General features: G+C 36.7%; 1 protein-coding gene, 1 long non-coding RNA gene, 1 other non-coding gene and 1 pseudogene across 6 annotated transcripts in view; 2 read left to right on the forward strand and 2 right to left on the reverse strand.

Annotated features, from left to right (window-relative positions):
* On the forward strand, positions 1 to 9340 carry LOC139039512 (uncharacterized). Its single transcript, XR_011492820.1, has 2 exons — positions 1 to 131; positions 8979 to 9340. It is a non-coding gene; the product is annotated as an uncharacterized lncRNA (long non-coding RNA).
* LOC139039551 (U6 spliceosomal RNA) lies at positions 2426 to 2532 on the reverse strand. Its single transcript, XR_011492891.1, has one exon. It is a non-coding gene; the product is annotated as a U6 spliceosomal RNA (small nuclear RNA).
* The window catches only part of C9orf72 (C9orf72-SMCR8 complex subunit), a 27198-nt gene continuing 12100 nt past the window's right edge, over positions 8003 to 23100 (reverse strand). For all 4 annotated transcript variants that reach the window (XM_020872302.2, XM_020872301.2, XM_070480600.1 and 1 more), the window contains exons 4-11: positions 21031 to 21126; positions 20214 to 20278; positions 18829 to 18901; positions 17002 to 17118; positions 13879 to 14114; positions 11071 to 11128; positions 9945 to 10054; positions 8003 to 9839 (exon numbers count right to left, since the gene is read on the reverse strand). In XM_020872302.2, coding sequence (XP_020727961.2) covers positions 9653 to 9839; positions 9945 to 10054; positions 11071 to 11128; positions 13879 to 14114; positions 17002 to 17118; positions 18829 to 18901; positions 20214 to 20278; positions 21031 to 21126 — 942 coding nt within the window. In that variant the 3' untranslated portion in view covers positions 8003 to 9652. The remainder of the gene's footprint in view (positions 9840 to 9944; positions 10055 to 11070; positions 11129 to 13878; positions 14115 to 17001; positions 17119 to 18828; positions 18902 to 20213; positions 20279 to 21030; positions 21127 to 23100) is intronic.
* On the forward strand, positions 14173 to 16022 carry LOC110124015 (GTP-binding nuclear protein Ran-like; annotated as a pseudogene).

A 23100-nucleotide genomic window follows, 5' to 3' on the forward strand; every position in this document is an offset into this window, starting at 1 on the left:
CAGAACCGAGGCTGTGGGGCAGCCGCTTTCGGAATGCTGACGGTCGCTGTGACAGTGAAAAGGGGGCAGAGCTCACACTGACTTTGTTCATTCTATCTGAAAGTGACCCATGTCACTTGCTCAAGGTGCAGGTAAGGTACTAGCCAACTTTTAGGTGAGAGAAAAGAGAGAGAGACAAAGCGAATTACTTGTGAAAAATGTCTATTTGGATCATCTTTCCACCTACGTTTCAGAGTCTTTGTGGTGTACCATGGGGATATTCAATTTCTGAGGCTGTTGTGAGGGTTACATGAGAAATGGCACATAGCCATTATTCCATAAATGTGGCTTATTTGTATGCCTGAAGTATAGTATTAAGGCTTACTATAAATAATAGCAAGCTCTTCAACCTTTTTCTACAAATTGCACTGTCTAGTCTTTAAAAATGATTCCTGTGCGCTTTCTCTGAATTTCTCCAAGTTCTGTCTGTTCTGAGATGTGTATTCTAGCAGTGTTCTCAGTCTAGAAAGGACCTCACTACTACTAAGAGATGAGAGAGTACTCTTATTTTTTTTTTTTTTTTGAAGGGGAACTATTCAAATATAAAATGATGATCGTGATATTTAGTATTTGTAGCAAGTATTGTTCTGGTATAGAGATGAAACACTGCAGAAGTTCATCAGAACAGTATGGGCCTCATTAGAAAGAATGTATTACTATGATGCTCAGAAAACTCAGGCTGGGTATGAAGTTACTAGAACAGCATGGGCTTCTTTGGCCGAGTGTGTTGTTATAATTTCAGTGGAACCATTATCCTGTCAAGAAAACAGATGGTAAAACCTGCAGGGGCTCCCTGTGACTGCATGAGAGAGAGTGGATGCTGGTTTTCCCTAGGGAAGGCAGAAGCCTGGTGGGGTCTGAGCAAGGGCCTGAGGCATAGCCTGTACCCACTGCCTGCCTCCTAATCCCTCATCATCCTTGCTTTTGGTTCGGAAAGCTAGCATTTTGAGTATCTAGTCAGGAGACTTTCTGATTTTCCTTGGGATGAGTCCCACCCCTCTTCCCTCCTCCCCATCATCTTTTCACATGATGGCCATCAACTCCTAGTTTTATAAGGTGTTCTTTATTCTGGCAGAATTTAGGCCAGGGACTTTGTGTTCAGCAAATGGCTTGGCTCACGTGGACCCTGGGGTTGTTTACGTGTTTTAGGACTTGCTATTGCGAAACCCTAGTTTATTTTACGTAGTTGGACTGCTTTTGCCAGAATGAATTCATTTGCTCAAGTTATTTTTAAAATGTGCTTTTTCTTAGCTTTTTGGAGAAGCTCTAGTCTCTTGTTTGTATGGGTCTAGGCCAGAAAAAAAACAAAAAAACGCCGAGTCTATTGATGGAAGCCAGGAAAAACGTCTAGCCAATGTGGATCAAAGGAGGTTCTCAGCTTTGAACAGAGAAATCTCTCCTCCCTGAGTGCTGACTTAACACATTAGTGGTGCTGGTCCCAGGGCTGAAATCCTTGATGCTCCCAGAACCAAGAAGGCCCTGCAAATGCGCCTCAGACTTTTCCTGCAGGTGTGCTGGGGGAGGCTTTCAGGATAGTCACCGGGAAAAAAACGCCTTCTGCAGCCACCTGGCACCTCCACAGTCCAGCAGGGAGACCACTGGAGACTGTGGGGTTGTCGGGCCACACACCCACTACCTCGTCCGGGCCAAAGGGGCTGATTCACCAAACTACCTTGCAAACAATTTTTTTGTGAGTGTGCTTTTACGTCCTTTTATAAAAAAATATTTTATTGAAATATAATTGGTTTAGTGTTGCATTAATTTCTGCTGTGCAGCAAAGTGATACATATATTCTTTTTCATGTTCTTTTCCATCTTGGTTTATCACAGGGTATTGACTATATTTCCCTGTGCTATACAGTAGGACCTTGTTGTTTATCCATCTTATATTTAATCATTGGCATCTGCTAATCCCAAACTCCCATCCCTCCCCCTTGGCACCCTCAAGTCTGATCTGTGTCTGTGAATCTTTCTCTTTTGTAGTTAAGTTTGTTTGTGACATTTTTAGATCCCACATATAAGTGACATCGTAAGGTGCTTGTCTTTCTCTGACTTCTTTCACTTAGTATGATAATCTCTAGGTCCATTCATGTTGCTGCAAATGGCATTATGTCATTCTCTTTTTATGGCTGAGTAGTATTCCATTGAATATAAGTACCACATCTTCTTTATCCATGCATCTGTTGGTGGACATTTAGATGGTTTCCATGTCTTGGCTATTGTGACTAGTGCTGCTCTGGACATAGGGGTGCATATATCTTTTTTTTTCTCCCCATCCCAATTCCCCCTCCCGCTTCCCTCTCCATCCTGTCCCTCTGGGTCTTCCCAGTGCACCAGCCCTGAGCACTTGTCTCATGCGTCCAACCTGGGCTGGTGATCTGTTTCACAAAAATATGGAACGCTTCACGAATTTGCGTGTCATCCTTGCACAGGGGCCATGCTAATCTTCTCTGTATCATTCCAATTTTAGTATATGTGCTGCTGAAGTGAGCACTATATCTTTTTAAATTATAGTTTTGTCCAGATATATTGTCAGTAGCAGATTGCAGGATCATATGTCAACTCTATTTTTAGGTTTTTAAGGAACCTTCACATTGTTCTCCATTGTGGCTGCACCAATCTACATTCCTACCAAATGTTGAAGAGTTCCCTTCTTACCACACTCTCTCCATCATTTGCTATTTGTAGACTTTTTAAAGATGGTGATTCTAACTGGTGAGAGGTAGTACAAACATAGTAGTTTTGATTCCTTGGAAACATTTTATTTCACAACTGGTTTTTAAATATTAACTCTTTAGGACCTAGATTCTCACCTTTGGGGGAATCAGAAACCCCTCTGAGAATCTGATGAAAGCTATGACTCCACCACTCAGAAAACTATATGTACATACAAACATTTGTCAGTGGTATCATTGGGATAACATCCAAGAACTCCCAAGGTGGGAGTGGGGGGCATAAATCCCATTGCTTCAGAATTTGGGGAAACTTCAAAACTGAGATTAATGGTATGTGGATACTATTCATTCTTTTGGAACTTGCTGAGTTCCTGTTTCATGGCAGAAACTATGCTGGAAGATGGGGACACGGTGATGCATAAGACAAGGATCCAGCCTCGTGTGCGAAGGCTGCAGTTTAATGGAGACAAATCTAGAATAATTGTGATTATAATGAGTTAAATGTTATGCTAGGCCTGTAAGTATGGAAACCTCCAAGAACTCTGAATGGAGGGTAAGTAATTCAATACATATTTGATAAAGCATATTATGTGCCAGACAATTAGGTATAAGCTAGTGCACATTGTCCTGGCCTCAAGGAGCTTAAAGTTTGGATGCTCTAAATCCAAAGTTGAGGGAGGGGACTGGAAGAGCAGGATATCAGCCACAGGTAAATCCTGATGACAAGTAAGTCCATCCAGGTGAAGGGGTGAGTGCCCCAGGCAGTGAAGGCAGTGATGAGAGCAAGGTGGGTGGGGAAGCACAAACAGTCCGTCTCTACATGGGGATGAGTGGCGAGAGCAGAGTGGAGAGGTTTGCTGGGTCGGATCCCACGGCTCCCTGTGCTTCACCCGAGGATGGTGGGTTTTATACTGTTTCAAAGGTTGTCACTGAGGGTATGTGTATGTGTGTGTGTTTTAAGTAAGTGAGTGAAGTTAAAGAGGAGATGATACTAGAAAGATTGCTCTGCTTTCTGTAGAGAAAATGGATTGGGGTGGGGGAGGGGCCTGGTGCCTAGTAGGTGAAAAGACGGGAGGGGGAATCTGTTGAGTTAATGCAGGTGAGCGATGATGAAGCCTTAACAATGACCATGGAGCTGGAGCGGAGAGATTTGAAAAACAGGGTGAAGCCTCTGGATAGTACCTCTCAGGGTGTGATAGATTCACACTAATAAAACAACCTTGCTACTGAGGTGGTGTCCCCTAGAATCATGGCTGCGGAATTGCTGTGGCTTAATAATCACATGTGGAAACTCCACATTCAGTTGCTTAATGAAGGTAATGACATCGATACCATTGACAACAGTGGAAACTGAATCTTATTGTTCACTTACTCTGTGCCCGTTACCCTTTCACGTGTTCTGCATGTATCAACCTACTTTTTTTTTTTTTTAAATGACTTTATGATGTAAGTTCCATTATTCCTGTGGAATAGATGAAGATATTGAGGTAGCATAGAGAAACTCAATACCTTGTCCAAGCTCACACAGCCAAGAAGTAGAAAAACAGATTTGAAATCTCGTTCCAAGACTCACACTCCTATCAAAACTACTGTTTTCCTACAATGACAGATATAGTGTCTTTTCCTGTAAAATTCAGTATGATCATTAAAGTGAGGATTTTCAATTTGTCCTGAACATTGTAATCACAATAAAAAAGTTTTCATGTCACTCACATCCTCCAGAAATGTAATAAGTGAGGTGCTAAGTCGCTTCAGTTGTGTCTGACTCATTGCAACCCCATGGACTGGAGCCCACCAGGCTATTCTGTCCATGGGATTCTCCAGGCAAGAATACTGGAGCGGGGTGCCAGTTCCTCCTCCAAGTAAGTGAGGTACATGAGGCAAAATGCTGGGCGTGAATGTTTTTGCAGATTCAGTTTCCAAAAAACAGAAAAGCAGAAAAAACAAACAATGGTGTTTTCGAACAATGAATGCTGTTTTCCTTTAGCCATAAGGGAGTTTTAAAGCTTGATAAATCTATTCAGCTTTCAAAGCATTCCACATTCCCCACCCACAAGCAAATGCCAGAAGGTGCCAGTTTGAGCCAATTCTGAGCTCAGGAATGATTTTCTTTATACTAGATCAGATTTCTTCAATGTCCATACTTCACAGATGCTTACCATTGTTCTAATGGGTCTGATGAAAACTGCTTAGCAACTTATCAAGCTACTAATGTAAAAAGAACATTTCAGCAAGAGATGAAGTAGTGAGACACAAATGCAGAAACAGAAAATGACGGGCCTTACTACTTTAAAAGGACTGAAGATCACTGCCTTACCATCTTTGAAATTTAGAGTTAGGCTATGTATAGGCCCAGTTTAATGGACTTTCTCTGGGGAAAAATGCCTCCAATTACATAAAGAAAGTAATTTCCTTATTTTTCAGGAACTAATTTTTTTGGAGAGGATAAAGAAAATAGTGTTTAATAAACTCATTCACTGAACTTACTTTTTTGGAAGCATGCCCTTTGCCTGACACCATGCTAGACACAGATACAAAAATGAAAAAGACATGTATCTTGTTCAGACTTTAGTAGTAGAGAAAGAAAGTAGTAGTAGAGAAAGAAAAACAAAGAAATGGTGTAACAACGAAAGAATGTACAGGAAATTAGAAGTGAGAAAGTGAGAAGTGAGGATGGAGGGAGGAACAGAAACTGTCTCAAGATTTGGGGCTTAAATTTGGGAGTGATGCAGAGCCATTAAACAGAAGTGAGGATCAGATTTAATTTTTAGAAGGATCATGCTGTTGTCAGTGTGAAGGTTGGGTTGCAGTGGGGAGATCAAAGGCAGGATCAGCTCCAATCTTCATAAAAAGCATTCCAGAGCATTCTGATACCTCCCTGGCTGTTCTCTGCTTCACTTCCTCTTGACCCCCAGACATAAGATTTATAATCTTTAAAATGCTATTTACTTTCCACGTACTTTAGGTTTTCCCAGATATCTGTTATTGACTTCTAATTTATTTCCATTTACTTTGTATGACTTGAATCCTTTTATTGTTATGGAGACTTGCTTTTTGGCCCAGAATTTGGTCATCTTAATACATGTTCCACATGCTCTTGAAAAGAATGTGTATTCTACCATGGATGGGTATCGCTGTGTTCTATGTCACGTTCATCAAATTGGTTGATAGTTTTTGTTCAAGTCTTCTATATCCTTACTGTTTAGATTTTTTTTTCTCTTAAGTCATTCATTAAGATTGAGCCTATGCATAATCTAGCTCTAAAATTTGTGTCTTCTTGTTCTAACATGGAAAGAAGTTTTCAAATCTCCAATTATAATTACAGATTTGTTAATTTCTCCTTATAGTTTTATCAGTTTTTACTTCAAGAATTTTGAAGCTGTTATGTAAACAAGTGTTTAGGATTTTTGTGTCTTCTTGCTGAATTGACCCTTTATTTGGCATTATGCAATATTCTTTATCTTTGGTAATAGTCTTCACTGGGAAACCTACTTTGTCTGATATTAATATAGCCACTCTTGCTTTCTTTTGATTAGTGTTAGTATGGTGTATCTTTTTCTACCTTTTTAATCTGTTTGCCCTTTATTTTCAACATATGCTTTTTGTTGGCAGCATATAGTTGGATCTTGTTTTTTTATCCAATCTAGACAATCTCTGCCTTTTAGTTGGGGTATTTAAAATATTTAACTTTGCAAAAGATAATTGACTGTTTAAGCAAAAATAATAACAAAGTGTGGAGCTTATACTAATGCAGAAGTAAAACATGAGGCCACAACAGCACAAAGGCAAGAAGAGACAAATGAGTTTTTCATGGTAAGCTTCTTAAACCATATGTCAAGTACTGTATCACTTGAATGTAGACAGGTATGTTAAAGATGTACATACTATAATTCTAAAGTAATCACTGAAATAAAACAGAGTTGTAACTAATAAACCAACAAAAGAGATAAAATGAAATCATAAAAAATACTCAATCCAAAAGAAAGCAGAAAAGGAAGAAAAAGAGAACAAAGAAAAAATGGAAACAGCAAGATGATATATTTAACATAAACATATCAACAATCACATTAAATGCAAAAGCTCCAAACACCCTGATTAAAAGGTAATGACTGTCAGATTGGGTAAAAGCAGGTATAAAACCACTCATCAGGTACTGAGCTAAGTACATTACACAGTCTCATGAAATCCTCCTTAACAAGCATGATGTTATCATCATGCCCTCATTTCAAATATTTTAAAAAATGAGCCTCAGGGAAGTTAATGACTTCTCCAAGTAGCAGAGCAGGGCACTGCAGAGCGCTAAAAAGCATATAATACTTGCTTCATTCCCCTCCCTCCATTTCCACGGCACTGAGTACCTGTTTGCACATGACAACTTCTATAACTGCTTGAGATGAAATCCAGTTTAACCATCTGAGTGACCATGGTCTGTGTACTGCATACACTTACTTAAATCTCTAGTTTCCTCATCTGTAAAATGGAACTAAGAATACCTGCCTCATAGTGTTTTTGTGATGATAGATTCAGAAAGTCCAGTGGGTAGTGTGTGTTAAATGGGGGTGGTTAACTGTTTTTGTTACTTTTACCTGTACCCTGAAGATCTCCCAAGAAACATCAATTTGTACAATTCCAGGTCAATACTGAACAGTGTTAAGAGAAATGTGATGTTCACTATCTTCTTCTTTGACTTGCAGCATTACAGAAACAGACCATAGTGGTAACTGTCTCATTTCTAATTTTCAGCATTATATGAAGTTCAGGTTTCCTCTTTGAGAATTTAGCAATGCAATGAATCAGTCTTCTTCTAGAGAAACCTTTCAACTCAACTGTTATATTTATGAATTAATTTTTTCCCTTGGAGTAAAAATGTCACTCTTATTTGTTTTCTAGATTGAAGGGTTTAGATTTCTTACACTTTCATATTGTATACCTATACTGGCGACCTGGAAGGAATAACTTCAGCTTAGGTTGTATTATTATAGTAGTAACTAAGAAAAAAGAATTCGCCCAAGCATTATCTTATATCTGCTATTTTAATATATAAATTAAAAAATCAGAATACAATCTTGGGAGTTAATAGACAAAACCAAACAAACAAACGAACAAAAAAACACACCACATATGATTCCAGCATCATATAGAACCTTTAAATATATTTTCTTTCAAAAGAGAAAGATTTTATCAGTATTTTATCAGTAAAATAAAAGTTGTTTAGATACACCATGATTGTCAGCTAAGAAGGAAGCCAATCAGACGTTCAATATAGTACTGCTTTTCTGAGCAAATGACTGAAAGAGACAAAATTTCAGATATTTTATTCAAAATTCTCCATCTAGGAGGAAAGACATATAACAATGTGCACACATGCTTCAATAACTTATTTCACTGTACAACTTGCATCCCAAACAACAGTACAATAAATGAGCAAAAGAAAATAATTAGCACTTAAATATTCTAGCAAGTAAACAGCACTGAATACGGGGTTCAACAAGGTGGTATCTGTACACTGTTTCATGACTGAGCCATAGCATCCCTCATCAGGTTCAGTGTGTGTCTAAAAATTCTACACCTTTCCTACTAGTGATGTGAAAGGTTGGTAGGATCTATGTTGGTTCTGGTGAAATTCGGTGGGCAAGGGTGGAGGGGCTCTATCACTTTTCTCCCTTTCTTATACATATCTTTCCCTTTTATGTTACTTCCACAGTTTTAAATAAAAATATCTTTTATGCTTGTGTATATTGTTTTGTCAATACTGTTTTAGCACAGAATTAGGTTAATTGGGTATTTTATAGCTAGCACAATGGTCCAAACACAGGAAGGAAACAAAAGAAATTGACCACTTGGTTCTGCCAAAGTAGCACCTAGTGAAACAGCAGGTCAGTAAAGTTTCTCCTGCTAGTCCTTGTATGATGAAGGCAAAGAGACATGGCAACAACTCCAAAAACATGGGCAGAAATTTAAGGAAGACGATATTATTCTCGTTCTTGAAAAGAAGTCTTACTGGTGAGTATTTTTCTATTCCATTTAATAATCTGAGTTATAATGATTACTAAATCAGAGCAAGACTATACAAGAGGAAAACAAGATAAAAATGAGTGACTAGGGAAATCTGAACTTCTTCCAAGTGATTACATTTTCCAAGGGGAAAAAAAAGGCACAGGAGGTACACATTTCAGTTTGGTTCAAAAATAATGCAAAGTAACTGGAAAAGTTGGCAATAACTATGGAAACATTAAAATCCAATTCTCTGTATTTTCTGTGACAGAGCTCAACAAACAAACAGAAAAAAAACACCCTGACTGTGGTTCACCATCATCGGGACTATACACAGTGCCTGGCGTTTCTACCCAGACTGAATGCCGAGGAGTACGTCTGCAAAGCAGGATCTTAAAATTGATTTCAATAACATGTATGCTTGAGCAATCTTTTCTTTCTAAAACTTAATCTATGTTCAAGCTACCTTCCTTCTGTGGAGCTGAAAGAATCTAAATACTCTGGTTTGTAGCTGACTGTAAAGGTACTACAGTAATCCCACATACCAAGGAACATCAAGAGATGGAAAGTCAACTAGTCTTATGCCTGTGAAAGCTAACTCAGATATCACTCTGATGCTTGTAAACCATGAATTGTTAAGTTTCAAAAAACAGCAGTTGTGGTCAAGTTTATATCCAACATCTTTAAAAGACAGCAATACTATTTACTATAATTGTAAACATAATAAGTCTGTCTCCTAAGACAGCACATCCAGGAAAAGGTGCATTTATTTTAACTGTACCCCTGACATCCCTTATAAACTTTTTTGACAACTGTAGTGTAACTAACTGCCGTTGCTAAGTAGGGCTCTAGAGCATGACCCGAGGGAGTCACCTTTCCCAACATCACCGACCTACTTTAGCAGCAATTATGATTGTGATGAAACATTCTTAACAGCTTACACATTTAAAACGTCATTAGAACATCTCGCTCTTGGACACTGGTATAGAAAGGTCTTCCAAAGATAAAGGAGTGGAGGCCTGGCTTAATTTTCTCAGCCAGAGCCATTATTATGTTAAGATCGCCCTCTGCTGTTAAATCAAGGTCTATCTTCAGGTTCCGAAGCGATTTAAAGGGCTTTTTCCCCTTCTGCCTACAAATAATGATATAAGAGAAATTATAAGATAGAAAAGGTCCAAAGGGGACAAAATGAAAGCAATTAATGAAGGTTTTTCTTCCATGGAGGAGACTGACTTACGTATCATCTTCTATATATTTTATTAGCGTCAAGGCTTTTCTGTGAAGGACGAGCAGAAATTGCGCAAGGAAAGTACTCCTGAGAGACAGACCAGGTTTCAAATGAAAGACCTGCAGGAAAATGAAGCATGCTCATAAATATTTTGCTCCCGTTCTGCTTATCCACAGCATGTTTCTGCTGGTAGTGCCTGGCAGGTAACCCACATTTGAGCAGCTCTCCCCAATCGTCTCCATAGATGGATACATCCTGGTGGACAGGAGGAGATGGACATACTGGAGCGGTCTGACAGTTCTGCTTCCTCTTCAAGAGTGGACTCAAAATTGTTCTTCTACCTTAGACTACAACCATATTTATTAAAAATCATGATATAGGTTACTTCTGGTTGTGTTACTTTAGCTTTTCTCTGCCCACATCTTCAAATAAAACTGGAGCTCCTAGAGGTTGGGCTGTGCTTACACTATGGTTTTGAGATACTCATATTTTTCTATTTTGAGGGGTGGGGGTGCATGGGTAGTGGTAGAACAATTTTAATTCTGCTTGGGAAGCATGGAATTACATGACTTTGAATTATCCCTGAACTTTGCAATATGTCACAGATCACACAGATCTGGATCCAAAATTTCTAGTTAACAAGGATTATATTATTTCAAAGCTACATCTATGACAACTGTTTCCTGGCCTGATCCCTAGAGTGATATCATAACAAAATCCCTCTATTTTAAGACATAAGACCCATATAATCTCAAATTTTCTTTAAAACCTAGATCTTTTACAAAGAAATGAGACAGTAAGGATGCTATCATTTAAGTAAGTCTTAAAAACATTTTTTGCTTAATTAAGGCAAATACACAACATTTGTACAAAATGTCCCTTCACTAAAAGAAAACATCCTTGGGTTATAAATTAATGCTTAGAAGTTATTATCTAAACTGGGGGATGCTGCATCTTCAATTGTTAACATACAAACTACTTTCCACAGATAATTCAGCAGAAAAATAATTTTGACACTTTAGAAAAATCAAGAGATAAAACTACAAAAGGAGCTAATTCTATAGGCATCATGGGATATATTGAACAGAACACATGTCATATCATTCACTCTAACAATCTCAGGTTTAGCACTTACCTGATCCAGGAAGGCTTTCACAAGAGTGTCTCTATGTAAGACATCTTGAAAAATATTCCTACAAAGAAAACAGACGAAATGTTGACATGGCTATGCAAAGCTGTTTTCCAAAACCTCTCACACCAACCAAACTAAATTATTCAAAATGGGATTATAAACATATTTATAAGAATTACATAAATAAATACAATAAAATACAACAAATAGATTTGGAAATACAATAAAATAGATTAATACACTCATTTTAACTCAAGGATACATTTATCTATCTATTACTGGAGTCTGTCAGGCCACAATGTAATTATTTTCTTTTTAATAGTGTAAGCAGTCCCAGGAAGGGTATGCACATATCTATCAATGTATTTTAATACCTCACCTTATAAAAATATATTGAGAGCCTTAGGCAATTGGTAAATGCAACTATCTATTCCTGCCATCTCGAAAACATAAAACAGCAACAAAAATAAATATACACCAATACCATTACAAACCAAAACAAAATAAAAGGTTAACTTCATGTACTAATAACTCCTAATAAGCAGTTTCGGAAGAAAAAAAGTAAGAGGATGAATGTTAGGAAACATTCAAGTGGGAATAAAGAACACACACAGATGATTATCTCCAACGTCTTGCCCACTGGGTTTGCATCCACCAGTCCATCATCTGGTGAGGAACATGAATCAGCTACCTAATAAAATGTTAGCTACGTCGGCAATGAGCAGAGTCAGAAATTAAGTTCTAATTCACACATGAGATAATGTTCATTTACCATACAACTTAGGATATTGTAGGCACTTTAAAAAGACTGTCTATTTCCCAGGTCCCAATCCCCTTTGATCTTTCTCTTCTTCCTTCCCTTTTCCTGCCTTCTACTTCACTAAGGAATTTACTGGGATACTAGGCTATACTCAAGTCAGAGGGGTAAAATAACATTTACCAAGGTAAGCAATTTTTAACTGAAAAGAAACAAAATAGTAGGGATCATAATATACCTGATCGAAGTAGCAAGAAAGAGATGTGTGTGCAGATGTAAATAGCAAAGTACCTAAAACTTCCTAGTTTTAGGGAATTGGGTGTTCCCTACTACAGAAGCAGGAAACTCAGAAAAGGGGAAAGAAAAATCAGCATTTCACAATTACTGGCTGTTCAACTGGTGGCCAGTATGGATACTGACAGCACCCATTTTCTGGCTTTGGAGAGAGAATTTAGCTATTTAAGTCTAGTGTTCTGAACACTTTATAATTTGATTGTCTTGGTCAAAAGGGAATTAGATGAAGCAAAGTGTCATAAAAAGAGTATATTCAGTGACTGATTTTTCATGTTTAGGCAGTGAGTGAAATTATTTTTAAGAGTTAAAATTTAAAATATCTTAAAATTAAGTAATATTGCTTAAACTAAAAAGTAAAGTATGTCCATAAAACATAAAAGTTAATAATACATCGATCTAGAGTTTGAAAATATTATTTTTGGATAATTTTATGTTTAGAAAATTAACAGCTGGAAACAAATGTTCAAAGTTCATGACATTATTTGTTATGATTAGCAAAACAAGAATAGGTGGCTCATCATAGTTTGTCAAATCAGTGAAGCCAACACAACTGGCTAAAATGAGTAAGACATATTAAAAGCATACATGTATCTCCTCTAAAAAAAAAATTCCAGAACTTTAGATAAAGTTCACCAAATTCCCCAGAAAGAGCTCTCCAGCAACCTACCAAAAAAACAGAAAAAACGGACAGTCTGGAAGAGCTGGCTCCTGAGGAAGCCATCTTTCTGAACCTAGAGACACATGAGACGGGATTCCCAGGACACGGTGTTCCTTTGCTATGCTTGCGGGCAGCACCTGCTCTCTGACGACTGGCGCTTCCCGAGTCTGTTGCCTCAGCTCAAAATTCTTCTGTAAGACACAGGATAGGGTTGCTTGCTCCAATTTTACTGCTGCCCTATCCACTCGAACCTGGATTATTTACTAGTCAGTGTTTACCGAGCACATTCTATGTGCCGGGTATGAGAACCATGATCGTATACAACAATTTATTTTCCTGATTTCAGTGTTTTTTTTCAGTTATTTAAGTGTTTTACAGTTCAGATTTCTTCTTTTTTTCCCCTTAATTGGGTCCACATTCAACATTTTATTATCATTGCTTTCTCTGTTAATTTACTGATCATACCTTATGGTAAGAAATGAATAACACAATATAAGAGAATATAAAAGAATGCTCTATTAATGCATTTTCACAGTTTTGCTGTATTTTATATTTATATATATCAAGGAAAAAAAAGACTTAGCAATACCTCCTTGGTTTAGTTAATAAATAAGCTTCTTAATGACCTTTATACACTAGTCTGTAAGCAATGGAAGGACCTGGGTCTGGGGCTGTCTGGGTGGCCGCCATTAGCGGGAACATCACTGATTCAGTGGACATGGACTTGGGTGAGCTCCAGGAGACGGTGAGGGACGGGAGGCCTGGCGTGCTGCAGTCCGTGGGGTGGCAAAGAGTCGGACACGACTCGGCGACTGAACATCGACAAACCTTAGCACCCTGTAACTAGGGGCTCAGTGGATATCTGTTAATTAAGTACTTAAGTACTTATTTTTAAGGACTAATCTAACTTAGCTTATGGCAAACACAATCATACTAAGAAAAATAGGCACTGAAGGAAAAAAACGCTTGATTCACCAAAGATTTCTTCGAGCATAGTAAATGTATGCCTCCCCTTTTAAACACTGGATTGCGTGCTTCCACTCTAAAAGACGGTTAGGCGATACTGCTTAAAGACAGCATCGGAAAGCAGGGCGTTACGCACAAGTCAGGGGTGAAGCTTTCATCTGTGTAGATGAAGGTGTCCTGAGCCACGTCCTCTTCTGAAGTGGCTCGCCAGAACGCTGCCAGCTCTGAGCGCATGTATCTACGCTGATTGTAAATGTGTTCGTGACAGGGCGGCATCTGCTTGACGGCGTTGACGTCCACATCGATGTGTGTGCTGGGGTAAGGCGCGTACATGACTTGCCGGAAGGGAAGCACAAAGCTTCCGGTCGAATCCTGTCAGGATGAAGAGAAAACTGTCTTTTACACCAAAAGATAGGAAGATTATCTTTAATTTAAAAAACTGGCTTTCACTTAGCAAGTTCAGCTCTAGAAATTTATCCCAGAAGATGAATCATGGTTGTGTGTCAAGTTTGAGTGACGTGTGTGCTATAGCACTGGATTAAAATAGTAAAACATCAGAAGCAACTTGAGCAGCCACAAAGGGAAATAAATATTCATTTAAATAAATGAAAGTAATTTATTGTTTAGCTGCTAAAAATTAAGTTGCCAATGTTTATGTGTTGATACTGAAAGATGTTCATAATATATTGTGAAAAAAGGAGCTTAAAACATGAAGAGTATAATCTAATTTTCTGGCAGGGAAAGGGGAAGATATGAAAAAAATACAGAAGAATAAAAAGACCAGAAAGATATATGCCAAATTTTTTTTTTTAAGTGTCAATCGTTACCAATTTATTTTATACAAAACAGTAGCAATGTAGAATATGGGAATTATCTTCTGCTGCCACACACGCAAGTTGTGAACATTCCAAGCCAATATTTAATAGGGGTTATTCAATGGATTATGAGATTACAAGTGACTTTTTATATTCTTGGTTATTCATATGTTCTGTTAAGTATCAGTTGAAAATGCATTTTTTATAGTAAGTATACTTCTTTGCAGGTATAGTCAGTTGGGTAGTCAGTTGCCATATAACAAGTATCTACTCTTATAATATCAAAGTATGCTCTAAAAGGCTATACAATTTAAACTTGCATGGAAAAGTCTTTTTTTTTTTTTAAACTTGCATGGAAAATTCTAAACAAACATGTTTTCATTAAATTATAGTTTCAAATTCTCTGCTATGCATTTGGTATAGGTCCCTTTAATGGATAAAATTATACAATAAGTGAGAAGATGCTGAGGAAATAAAAGTACAAAGTACCTCATCATGCCTTTGATAGGACAAGTTCTAATTTTCAGATCTGTACATATAAAAAAAAAAATGAGTTTCCCTTAAGGAGTTTCTGTATTTAAACAATATTATTCTGAGCTCAGAGCAAGTATACTATTGAAAATGTAAAAGCTAGAGTCAGATGGGCACGGAGATGCTTCTGGAAGTAACATTGTGATGGCTGCCCAAGGAGAACCCCAAGTTCAGTCCAAACTTGTTTTGATTGGTGATGGTGGTACTGGAAAAACTACATTCGTGAAGCGTCATCTGACTGGTGAATTTGAGAAGAAGTATGTAGCTACCTTGGGTGTGGAGGTCCATCCTCTTGTGTTCCATACTAACAGAGGACCTATTAAGCTCAGTGTATGGGATACAGCTGGTCAGGAGAAATTTGGTGGACTGAGAGATGACTATTATATACAAGCTCAGCGTGCCATTATAATGTTTGACGTGACATCAAGAGTTACTTATAAGAATGTGCCCAACTGGCATAGAGATCTGGTACAAGTGTGTGAGAACATCCCAATTGTGTTATGTGGCAACACAGTGGATATTAAGGACAGAAAGGTTAAGGCAAAGTCAATTGTCTTCCACTGAAAGAAGAATCTTCAGTACTATGACATTTCTGCCAAAAGTAACTACAACTTTGAAAAGCCCTTCTTCTGGCTTGCTAGAAAATTGACTGGAGACCCTAACTTGGAGTTTGTCGCCATGCCTGCTCTTGCCCCGCCAGAGGTGGTCATGGACCCAGCCTTGGCAGCACAGTACGAGCACGATTTAGAGGTTGCACAGACAACTGCTCTCCTGGATGAAGATGATGACCTGTGAGAAAGTGAAGCTGGGGCCCAGTATCAGAAGTCTAGTTTTATAGGCAACTGTCCTGTGATGTCAGTGGTGCAGCGTGTTTGCCACTTTATTATATAGCTAAGCAGAACATGTGCTTAATCTTTGGATGCTGAAGGAGATGGATGGGCTTTGGAGTGAACGTGGCACTTAAAAAAATAGTACCTTCATTTTTTGGACCTGCATATTTAGGTATTTTGGAACACAGCTGTTTACTCCTTGAGTTTCAAATATAAGACTGCTATAGTCACATGACAATATTGAGAGGTGGAATCTTGTTTGTTACTGTCATTCCTATTCCTTTTCATTTAGAATCAGAATAAAGTTGTATTTCAAATATCAACAAAAAAAGAAAATGTAAAAGCTGTATATAATTTTTACTTGCGACAATTTTTAGTATTTTTTCTTTCATTTTACTATGCCTATATCCTCAAGAAAGCAATCACTCTGAGAGACTCACATAATCATTAGGAAATCTACTTCTTCATATCTCTGATGATAATTGAAACATCAATAATAGATTCAATAAAGCAAGTAAGGATTCCCCATAATTATTGAAAATAATTGTTAATTTATATTCATCTGTTTTGCTCCTTGAAACGCAGACTCAAGTAAATAAAGAAAAAATATAAAATGAATTTTTTCTTATATATACATACACACTGATATACTGAAACCACTCAAATCCTATATACTTTTTCAAGATAGCAGCTTAACATTTTCTTTTCAGTAAATGAAGGTGCTACATAAAACATAAAATGGTAACACAAAAATTCAAATCTGTTCAATAAATAAGAAATATTCCCATTTTAGTTGTGTAAACTGATTCAAGCACATATTAAAAAAAAAAAAAAAATCTTGAGACCAGACAGGTATGGGAAACCAAATAGAAACACAAAGAAAGCTATTCTGTGATGTTTTACTGATACAAACTATAAATTTATAAGATATACACTCCATGCTCAGACCTGTGAAAAGCAAGTCATCTCCTTACCATACAAACACAAGACACATTAAATGCTAATGTTCAACATATATTTATAAAGAATCTCAAACATAATTTTAAAAAAGTTGGTTTCACTTGTGATAAATGGAAACTGTACCTTTAGTAGGCCTTGTACAAAGAGCCCTGACTCGTATTTAAACGATGATTCTGCTTCACACAATCTGGAGCATTTTCTCTCTGCTGGAGTCAGAAAAAGGCATAATGTTCTTACTATCTGTAAAATGAAAATATTTTAGCATTAAAATATGGATAAAAAGGCCACTAGTTTGCTTAGGAAAGGGCCTGAATAGAAATTTCAGGTGTTACTTTCAATAAAACCTACTCTGAGAAATAAGTATTTCTCAGTAACCTGGAATAGTCTATGGGATATAACAGCTGTTGCTTAACTAAGTATATTGTGGCCAAATAAGCTTGGAAAATGTTAGTAAAGTTAACTGTATGGTATCTCAAAACCATTACTATTTGAATACACACTGTGACTCTCTAGGTGACTGATACAATATGCAGACTTTTTCAAGCTTATTTTACCATGGAAACCTTATTCCTAATCTTATATGAGGAAATAATGACCTAATATAATTATTGATTATATAGCCACCCAGCAATAATTTGGATGAGAAAACTAAATGCAGTTAAATTAGGCAGAATTATATCTTCTGTTTAAAAGTTCTATATGTGAAATCTCATCACAATGAATATCAAAGAGTTTCTAAATCCTTGAGTAGAATGAGAATTAATTTTATCAAATTTAATTTGAAATAAGCAATCCATTTGGTTGGGGTTTAGAAACCTATCATTCTGACAAGATTTGATCATAGATCTATTAGGAAAAAATAAAAAGCCATGTAACTATCTCAGAATTCAGATTATATTCAAAGTTTTTACATTAAAATAGTTGTTTTTAAACTAGTGGTGGCAACCTTTTTCTCAAATTAAAAAGATAAAAAGAAGCTATTAAGCTAAAAGAGGATGGTAGATAAGAAAAATGTTTGTAAAATATAGAACCCCAACCATCAAGGCTGTTTCTTCCCAAGAAGCAGCTGGAAAGGGTTATGGAACCTGAAAGCTTTGTAGGACATGAACTGAAAGCTACCTTCTTGGGGCAGTAGAAATAATAATAAGCCACTAGATATAATATAATAACAGGTAAGTTAATCTGTCATAAATGGTTATATCAGAAATATAATTTTGGTAAATCAAGGGTTGGGTAAGTCTACAGGGAAGCTTATCACAGAAAAAAAAATTACGAAATTATTTGTCAAGCAAATAATCACTCCTAATATACTTCCTGTGTAAAACCTGAAAAATTAGGTTTGCTTAAATTGGTAAGCTACATACACTTATCTCTTTCTAAGTACTGATCAGTGAAGAAAAGTACAAAAATCCCTTAGTTTACTACCTAATGTTTGGAAAGGTTCATGGATTCTCATACAGCACTAAAGGAGGTGGTCACAAATGTTGCCATAAAACCTCCAATGACCACTTACTAGCAATAGTTCCCTAAAAGGAAAAGATTTAGAGGGAAAAGCAAGGTAATGAAATCAAGATGAATGATGAGTTACCATTTCTTTGGAATTAGTACCAAAAGAACATGGTTGTCTTCATATACATTAAAGATAACATCAGGAAATAGAAGACCAATATTTTTAAAAACATCTGATTTTAAAATATTCTCAAAACCATTTATACAATACTGAGACTAGTATTTATAAATTATCATGATGAAATTGATAAGTAACTTCCTTTTCAGATAGTTTACTTTAAACTTATTTTTGCCATAGGGTGTCCCAGTAATTTGGTCAGATTATATTGCTTCCTAATATTATAAGATCACCTTGATTGCAACCTAACCTTTAAATAACAATCCACATACATTAGCAGTATTAAAAAATCAGATCATTTGCTGGATTAAAAAATAAATTACCTTATTTACTTTCTCTGCACTGCTACCTACTACAACAGAGCAGCCACAAGTTTGCAAGTGTGAGCTGATAGCACTGTGAATTGAAAAAAAAAAAAGATTAAAAAAGTGTTGACTGTAAAATAATTTCAAGACAAGTGAACTTCAAAAAGCTTTGAATAGCTTTAAATGATGAACACCAAAGTTTTGATCATAATGCCATCTTTTATTTCTATAGTACTCTGCATTTTCCACCACATGCCTTTCACAGATTCTATCTGAACCTTAAAACAATGCAGTTAGTAAAATATCACTGTTTTATAGTGGAAGAATCTGCAGTATAAAGAGGTTAAAGTGGTTTGTTTAAAGTCAAATGTTAAAAAATAACATCATTTTAACATGATGTTAAAAATAATATCATGAGTGGCTGACACTGAGCAGAATCAGGACTAAAGAGCTTCTGATTCCAGCCATGTAAGGCTTTGAGGTTAAACACAGGCCTTTAAGACCCCATCATGAACCTAAAGGAGAAGACTGTAGACGTAAAAGCAAGGACTTTATCCTTTCATTCCTCATTTTTTACAGCCTGAGCTACCAGGGAAGTCTCCATTCCTCATTTTTTAAAACAAAATTTCATGATAATCTGTAATTGTAAAGAAGTACTCAAGTAGAAGATGAGATTATACAAGTAGAAGATGAGATTATAAATGCAGGCAGAGCACTTAAGGGACTAATATGCAGGCACTCAATAAATACTGGCCATTATCATTGTTATTATCATTTTTCTTAGAATAAATAAATAGAAAGTGTTAGCTATTTGCTATTATTATATGCCCATATGTGCCATGCACTTTTAAATGCCCAATACGATTCATCTGACTCAATCTTACAACACTCCTATGAAGTAGGTAATATTGTCCCATTTTATAGATGAGGAAATGCAGGCATGAAGAGCTCACGTAGCTTGCTCAGGGTTACAGAGCAGCAAGTCAGGACGCCTGATTTTAGAGCTCACACTCTAAAATCTACTGTGACATGAAAAACATCAGTACAAATAGGAGAATTTTCTTTTCTAGGCCTAAGTATAACAACTTAATTAGAAAGCAATCTTTAATGAGAAGAAAAACAAGAAACCAGAACCAGACAAGGGTCCAAGAATTCTCATCTAGACACTTGGGAAACTCAGCTTCCTTAAATATTAAAAAGAGTCACATCAAATGTATCATAGGTATGTAATAAGTAAAGATGCAACACAAAGCTAAGCAATAATTCAATCGTGGCTTGCTGACCCTAGAATAATCTAGTTAGGCATTCTCCTATTATTTCCTTCCTTCCCAATCTTGTCACAGGTGAGCATAAGATCTGCATCTGCTTCATCCAGCTTTTATGAAAAGAAACAAAATTCTTACTTGAGAAGAAAGCCTTCATGGCAACTGTCACCAATATCATCATCATTGAGAACCGTATCAGCTATCTAAAATGCACCAAAAGGAAAAAAAAGAATATTCTGGCTGTTAACAAAACGCTGAAATAACAATTTTAATACATAAGTTTTCTGAAGTCTAGGTTCAATATGACACATTGCCCTCATTTTGAAGCATCACAAATCCCCATAAAAGAATCTGTGTCACTGATGGAAACTTGCAGAACAAATGACGCGAGAGCTGGTGAGACAGGTTAAGCAGCCATTTTTACAAGAACTACTTCCTCTTCTGAGCTGCCACAATCAGGAAACAAATCTTAATTACAAAGTCAGGAAGCGGCTAAATTAGTTGCCTAAAGATTTCTCTTCACATCTATAGTGTGTAATTCTTAATGTCCTCAACAAACGAGTGATTAAGGAAATCACACTAGTGAAGATAAGGGAACTTCCATTAGCAGCTAGTGATCTGTACACTGCTTTCTTACAAAATTACTGCACTAAACACTGATTGACTCTCTAAGGTCTGAAATTCTCGTACTTCTAGGAAATACAAAAGTGGACAATTTAACTAAATAAATTTATCATAACTGCTATTACTAACCAAAAGGTCTCTGCTTGGCCATTAAATTCAGGATTTTAAATGTGTTTGTTAAAGTGGCTCATAATTCACATGAATGATATGTATGATAAAAACGTATACTACTAAAATTAGAACATTACTAATATACGTAATAGTAATATAACTTAGGGGAATGAATACATGGCACCATTGCTCCGATTTAACATGACAGCTGAGGGCTTACGTCTATTTCTTCAGGAACACTGTGCGATTTCATAGACGAAAGCAGCTCCATTACAGGAATGACTTCTCCAGTCAGCATTGGAATAATGCTCTGACCCTGCACAAAAAAGTAAAATGAGGTGAGGAAAATCACACAATAGAGGAGGAAGCTGGCAATAACAAATCAAAAGCTGAAAACAAAGAATAACACCCTTTAACAGAAATACTTGATAACTCATTCAAACACTGGAGGAGGAAACGGCAACCCACTCCAGTATTCCTGCCTGGAAAATTCCATGGACAGAGGAGCCTGGTGGGCTACAGTCCATGGGGTCGCAAAGAGTCGGACACGACTGAGCACCTGAGGACATACATTCAAACACAGCCTCAAACAGTGTCTACTCCCAGACCTTTCTATTTCTAAAAGTCTTATATGCTATTTAAAACTCCTTTTCATTCTTCCAGGAAAATTTTTTTTTAGTCAGAATGGAATCATTGGTTTATCATTTACATGCAATAATTAAATCAGCACACCAAATTTAGAAAGAATCTCCTTTGCAATTTTATTGTGAGATATAAGAACTCTTGTTAATCAAAGGTCATTGACACATTTTATATTAAAAATGGGGAAAGACAATCATAAAAAGGCTTTAAAATTCTCAGTAGATAACTCAGTAGTAAAGCTTGAGTCAATACTCAATCTCTATATTCATAATAAAGTAAAATCTACCCAAATCAAAGTCATAGCATGTATTTTTAAGAATCAGTAAAGAAGACAAGTTTCCTTTAGTGTTCTTTCAAGGTTATACTATGACTGCATACATCTCAAAAATGTAATTTTAAAATCTGCAGTTTATAGAAGGAAGTTGAAAACTCAACAGAGAACACTGCACATGTGAAGTGCCTCAACTACGGGTGGCTCCTGCATGTATTCATTGTCACTGTTACTCCTGCAAAATGTTTTGCCCATCTTGAAATCACAAACTTTTACAGAGGCAGATGAAACTGTCATATGTCTATAAATTTTTAGCTAAACATGTTTTTAAAATCACATCATTAAGATCAATCTAAGAACAAAACTTATCCCCTCATTCACATGTCATGAAATGATTATACTTAAACTCCTTACATTAAATTGAAAAAAGTAGGGAAAACCACTAGACTATTCAGATATGACCTAAATCAAATCCCTTACGATTATACAGTGGAAGCAACAAACAGATTCAAGGGATTAGATCTGATAGACAGAGTGCCTGAAGAACTATGGATGGAGGTTTGTGACATTGTACAGGAGGCAGTGATCAAGACCATCCCCAAAAAAAGAAATGCAAAAAAGGCAAAATGGTTGTCTGACGGGGCCTTACAAATAGCTGAGATAAGAAGAGACGCTAAAGGCAAAGGAGAAAAGGAAAGATATACCCATCTGAATGCAGTGTTCCAAAGAATAGCAAGGAGAGATAAGAAGACTCTCCTAAGTGATCAATGCAAAGAAATAGAGGAAAACAATAGAATGAGAAAGACTAGATACCTCTTCAAGAAAATTAGAGATACCAAGGGAATATTTCATGCAAAGATGTCCACAAGAAACAGAAATAGTATGGACCTAACAGAAGCAGAAGATATTAAGAAGAGGTGGCAAGAATACACAGAAGAACTGTACAAAAAAGATCTTTACGACTCAGAAAATCACGATGGTGAGCTCACTCACTTAGAGCCAGACATCCTGGAATTCAAAGTCAAGTGGGCTTTAGGAAGCATCACTACGAACAAAGCTAGTGGAGGTGATGGAATTCCAGTTGAGGTATTTCAAATCCTAAAAGATGATGATGTGAAAGTGCTGCACTCAATATGCCAGCAACTTTGGAAAACTCAGCAGTGATCACAGGACTGGAAAAGGTCAGTTTTCATTCTAATCCCAAAGAAAGGCAATGCCAAAGAATGTTCAAACTATTGCACAATTATGCATCTCACACACTAGCAAAGTAATACTCAACATTCTCCAAGCCAGGCTTCAACAATACATGAACGGTAAACTTCCAGATGTTCAAGCTGGTTTTAGAAAAGGCAGAGGAACCAGAGACCAAATGGCCAA

Source organism: Odocoileus virginianus, chromosome 18 (assembly GCF_023699985.2).
Source record: "Odocoileus virginianus isolate 20LAN1187 ecotype Illinois chromosome 18, Ovbor_1.2, whole genome shotgun sequence".
Lineage (NCBI taxonomy): Eukaryota > Metazoa > Chordata > Mammalia > Artiodactyla > Cervidae > Odocoileus > Odocoileus virginianus.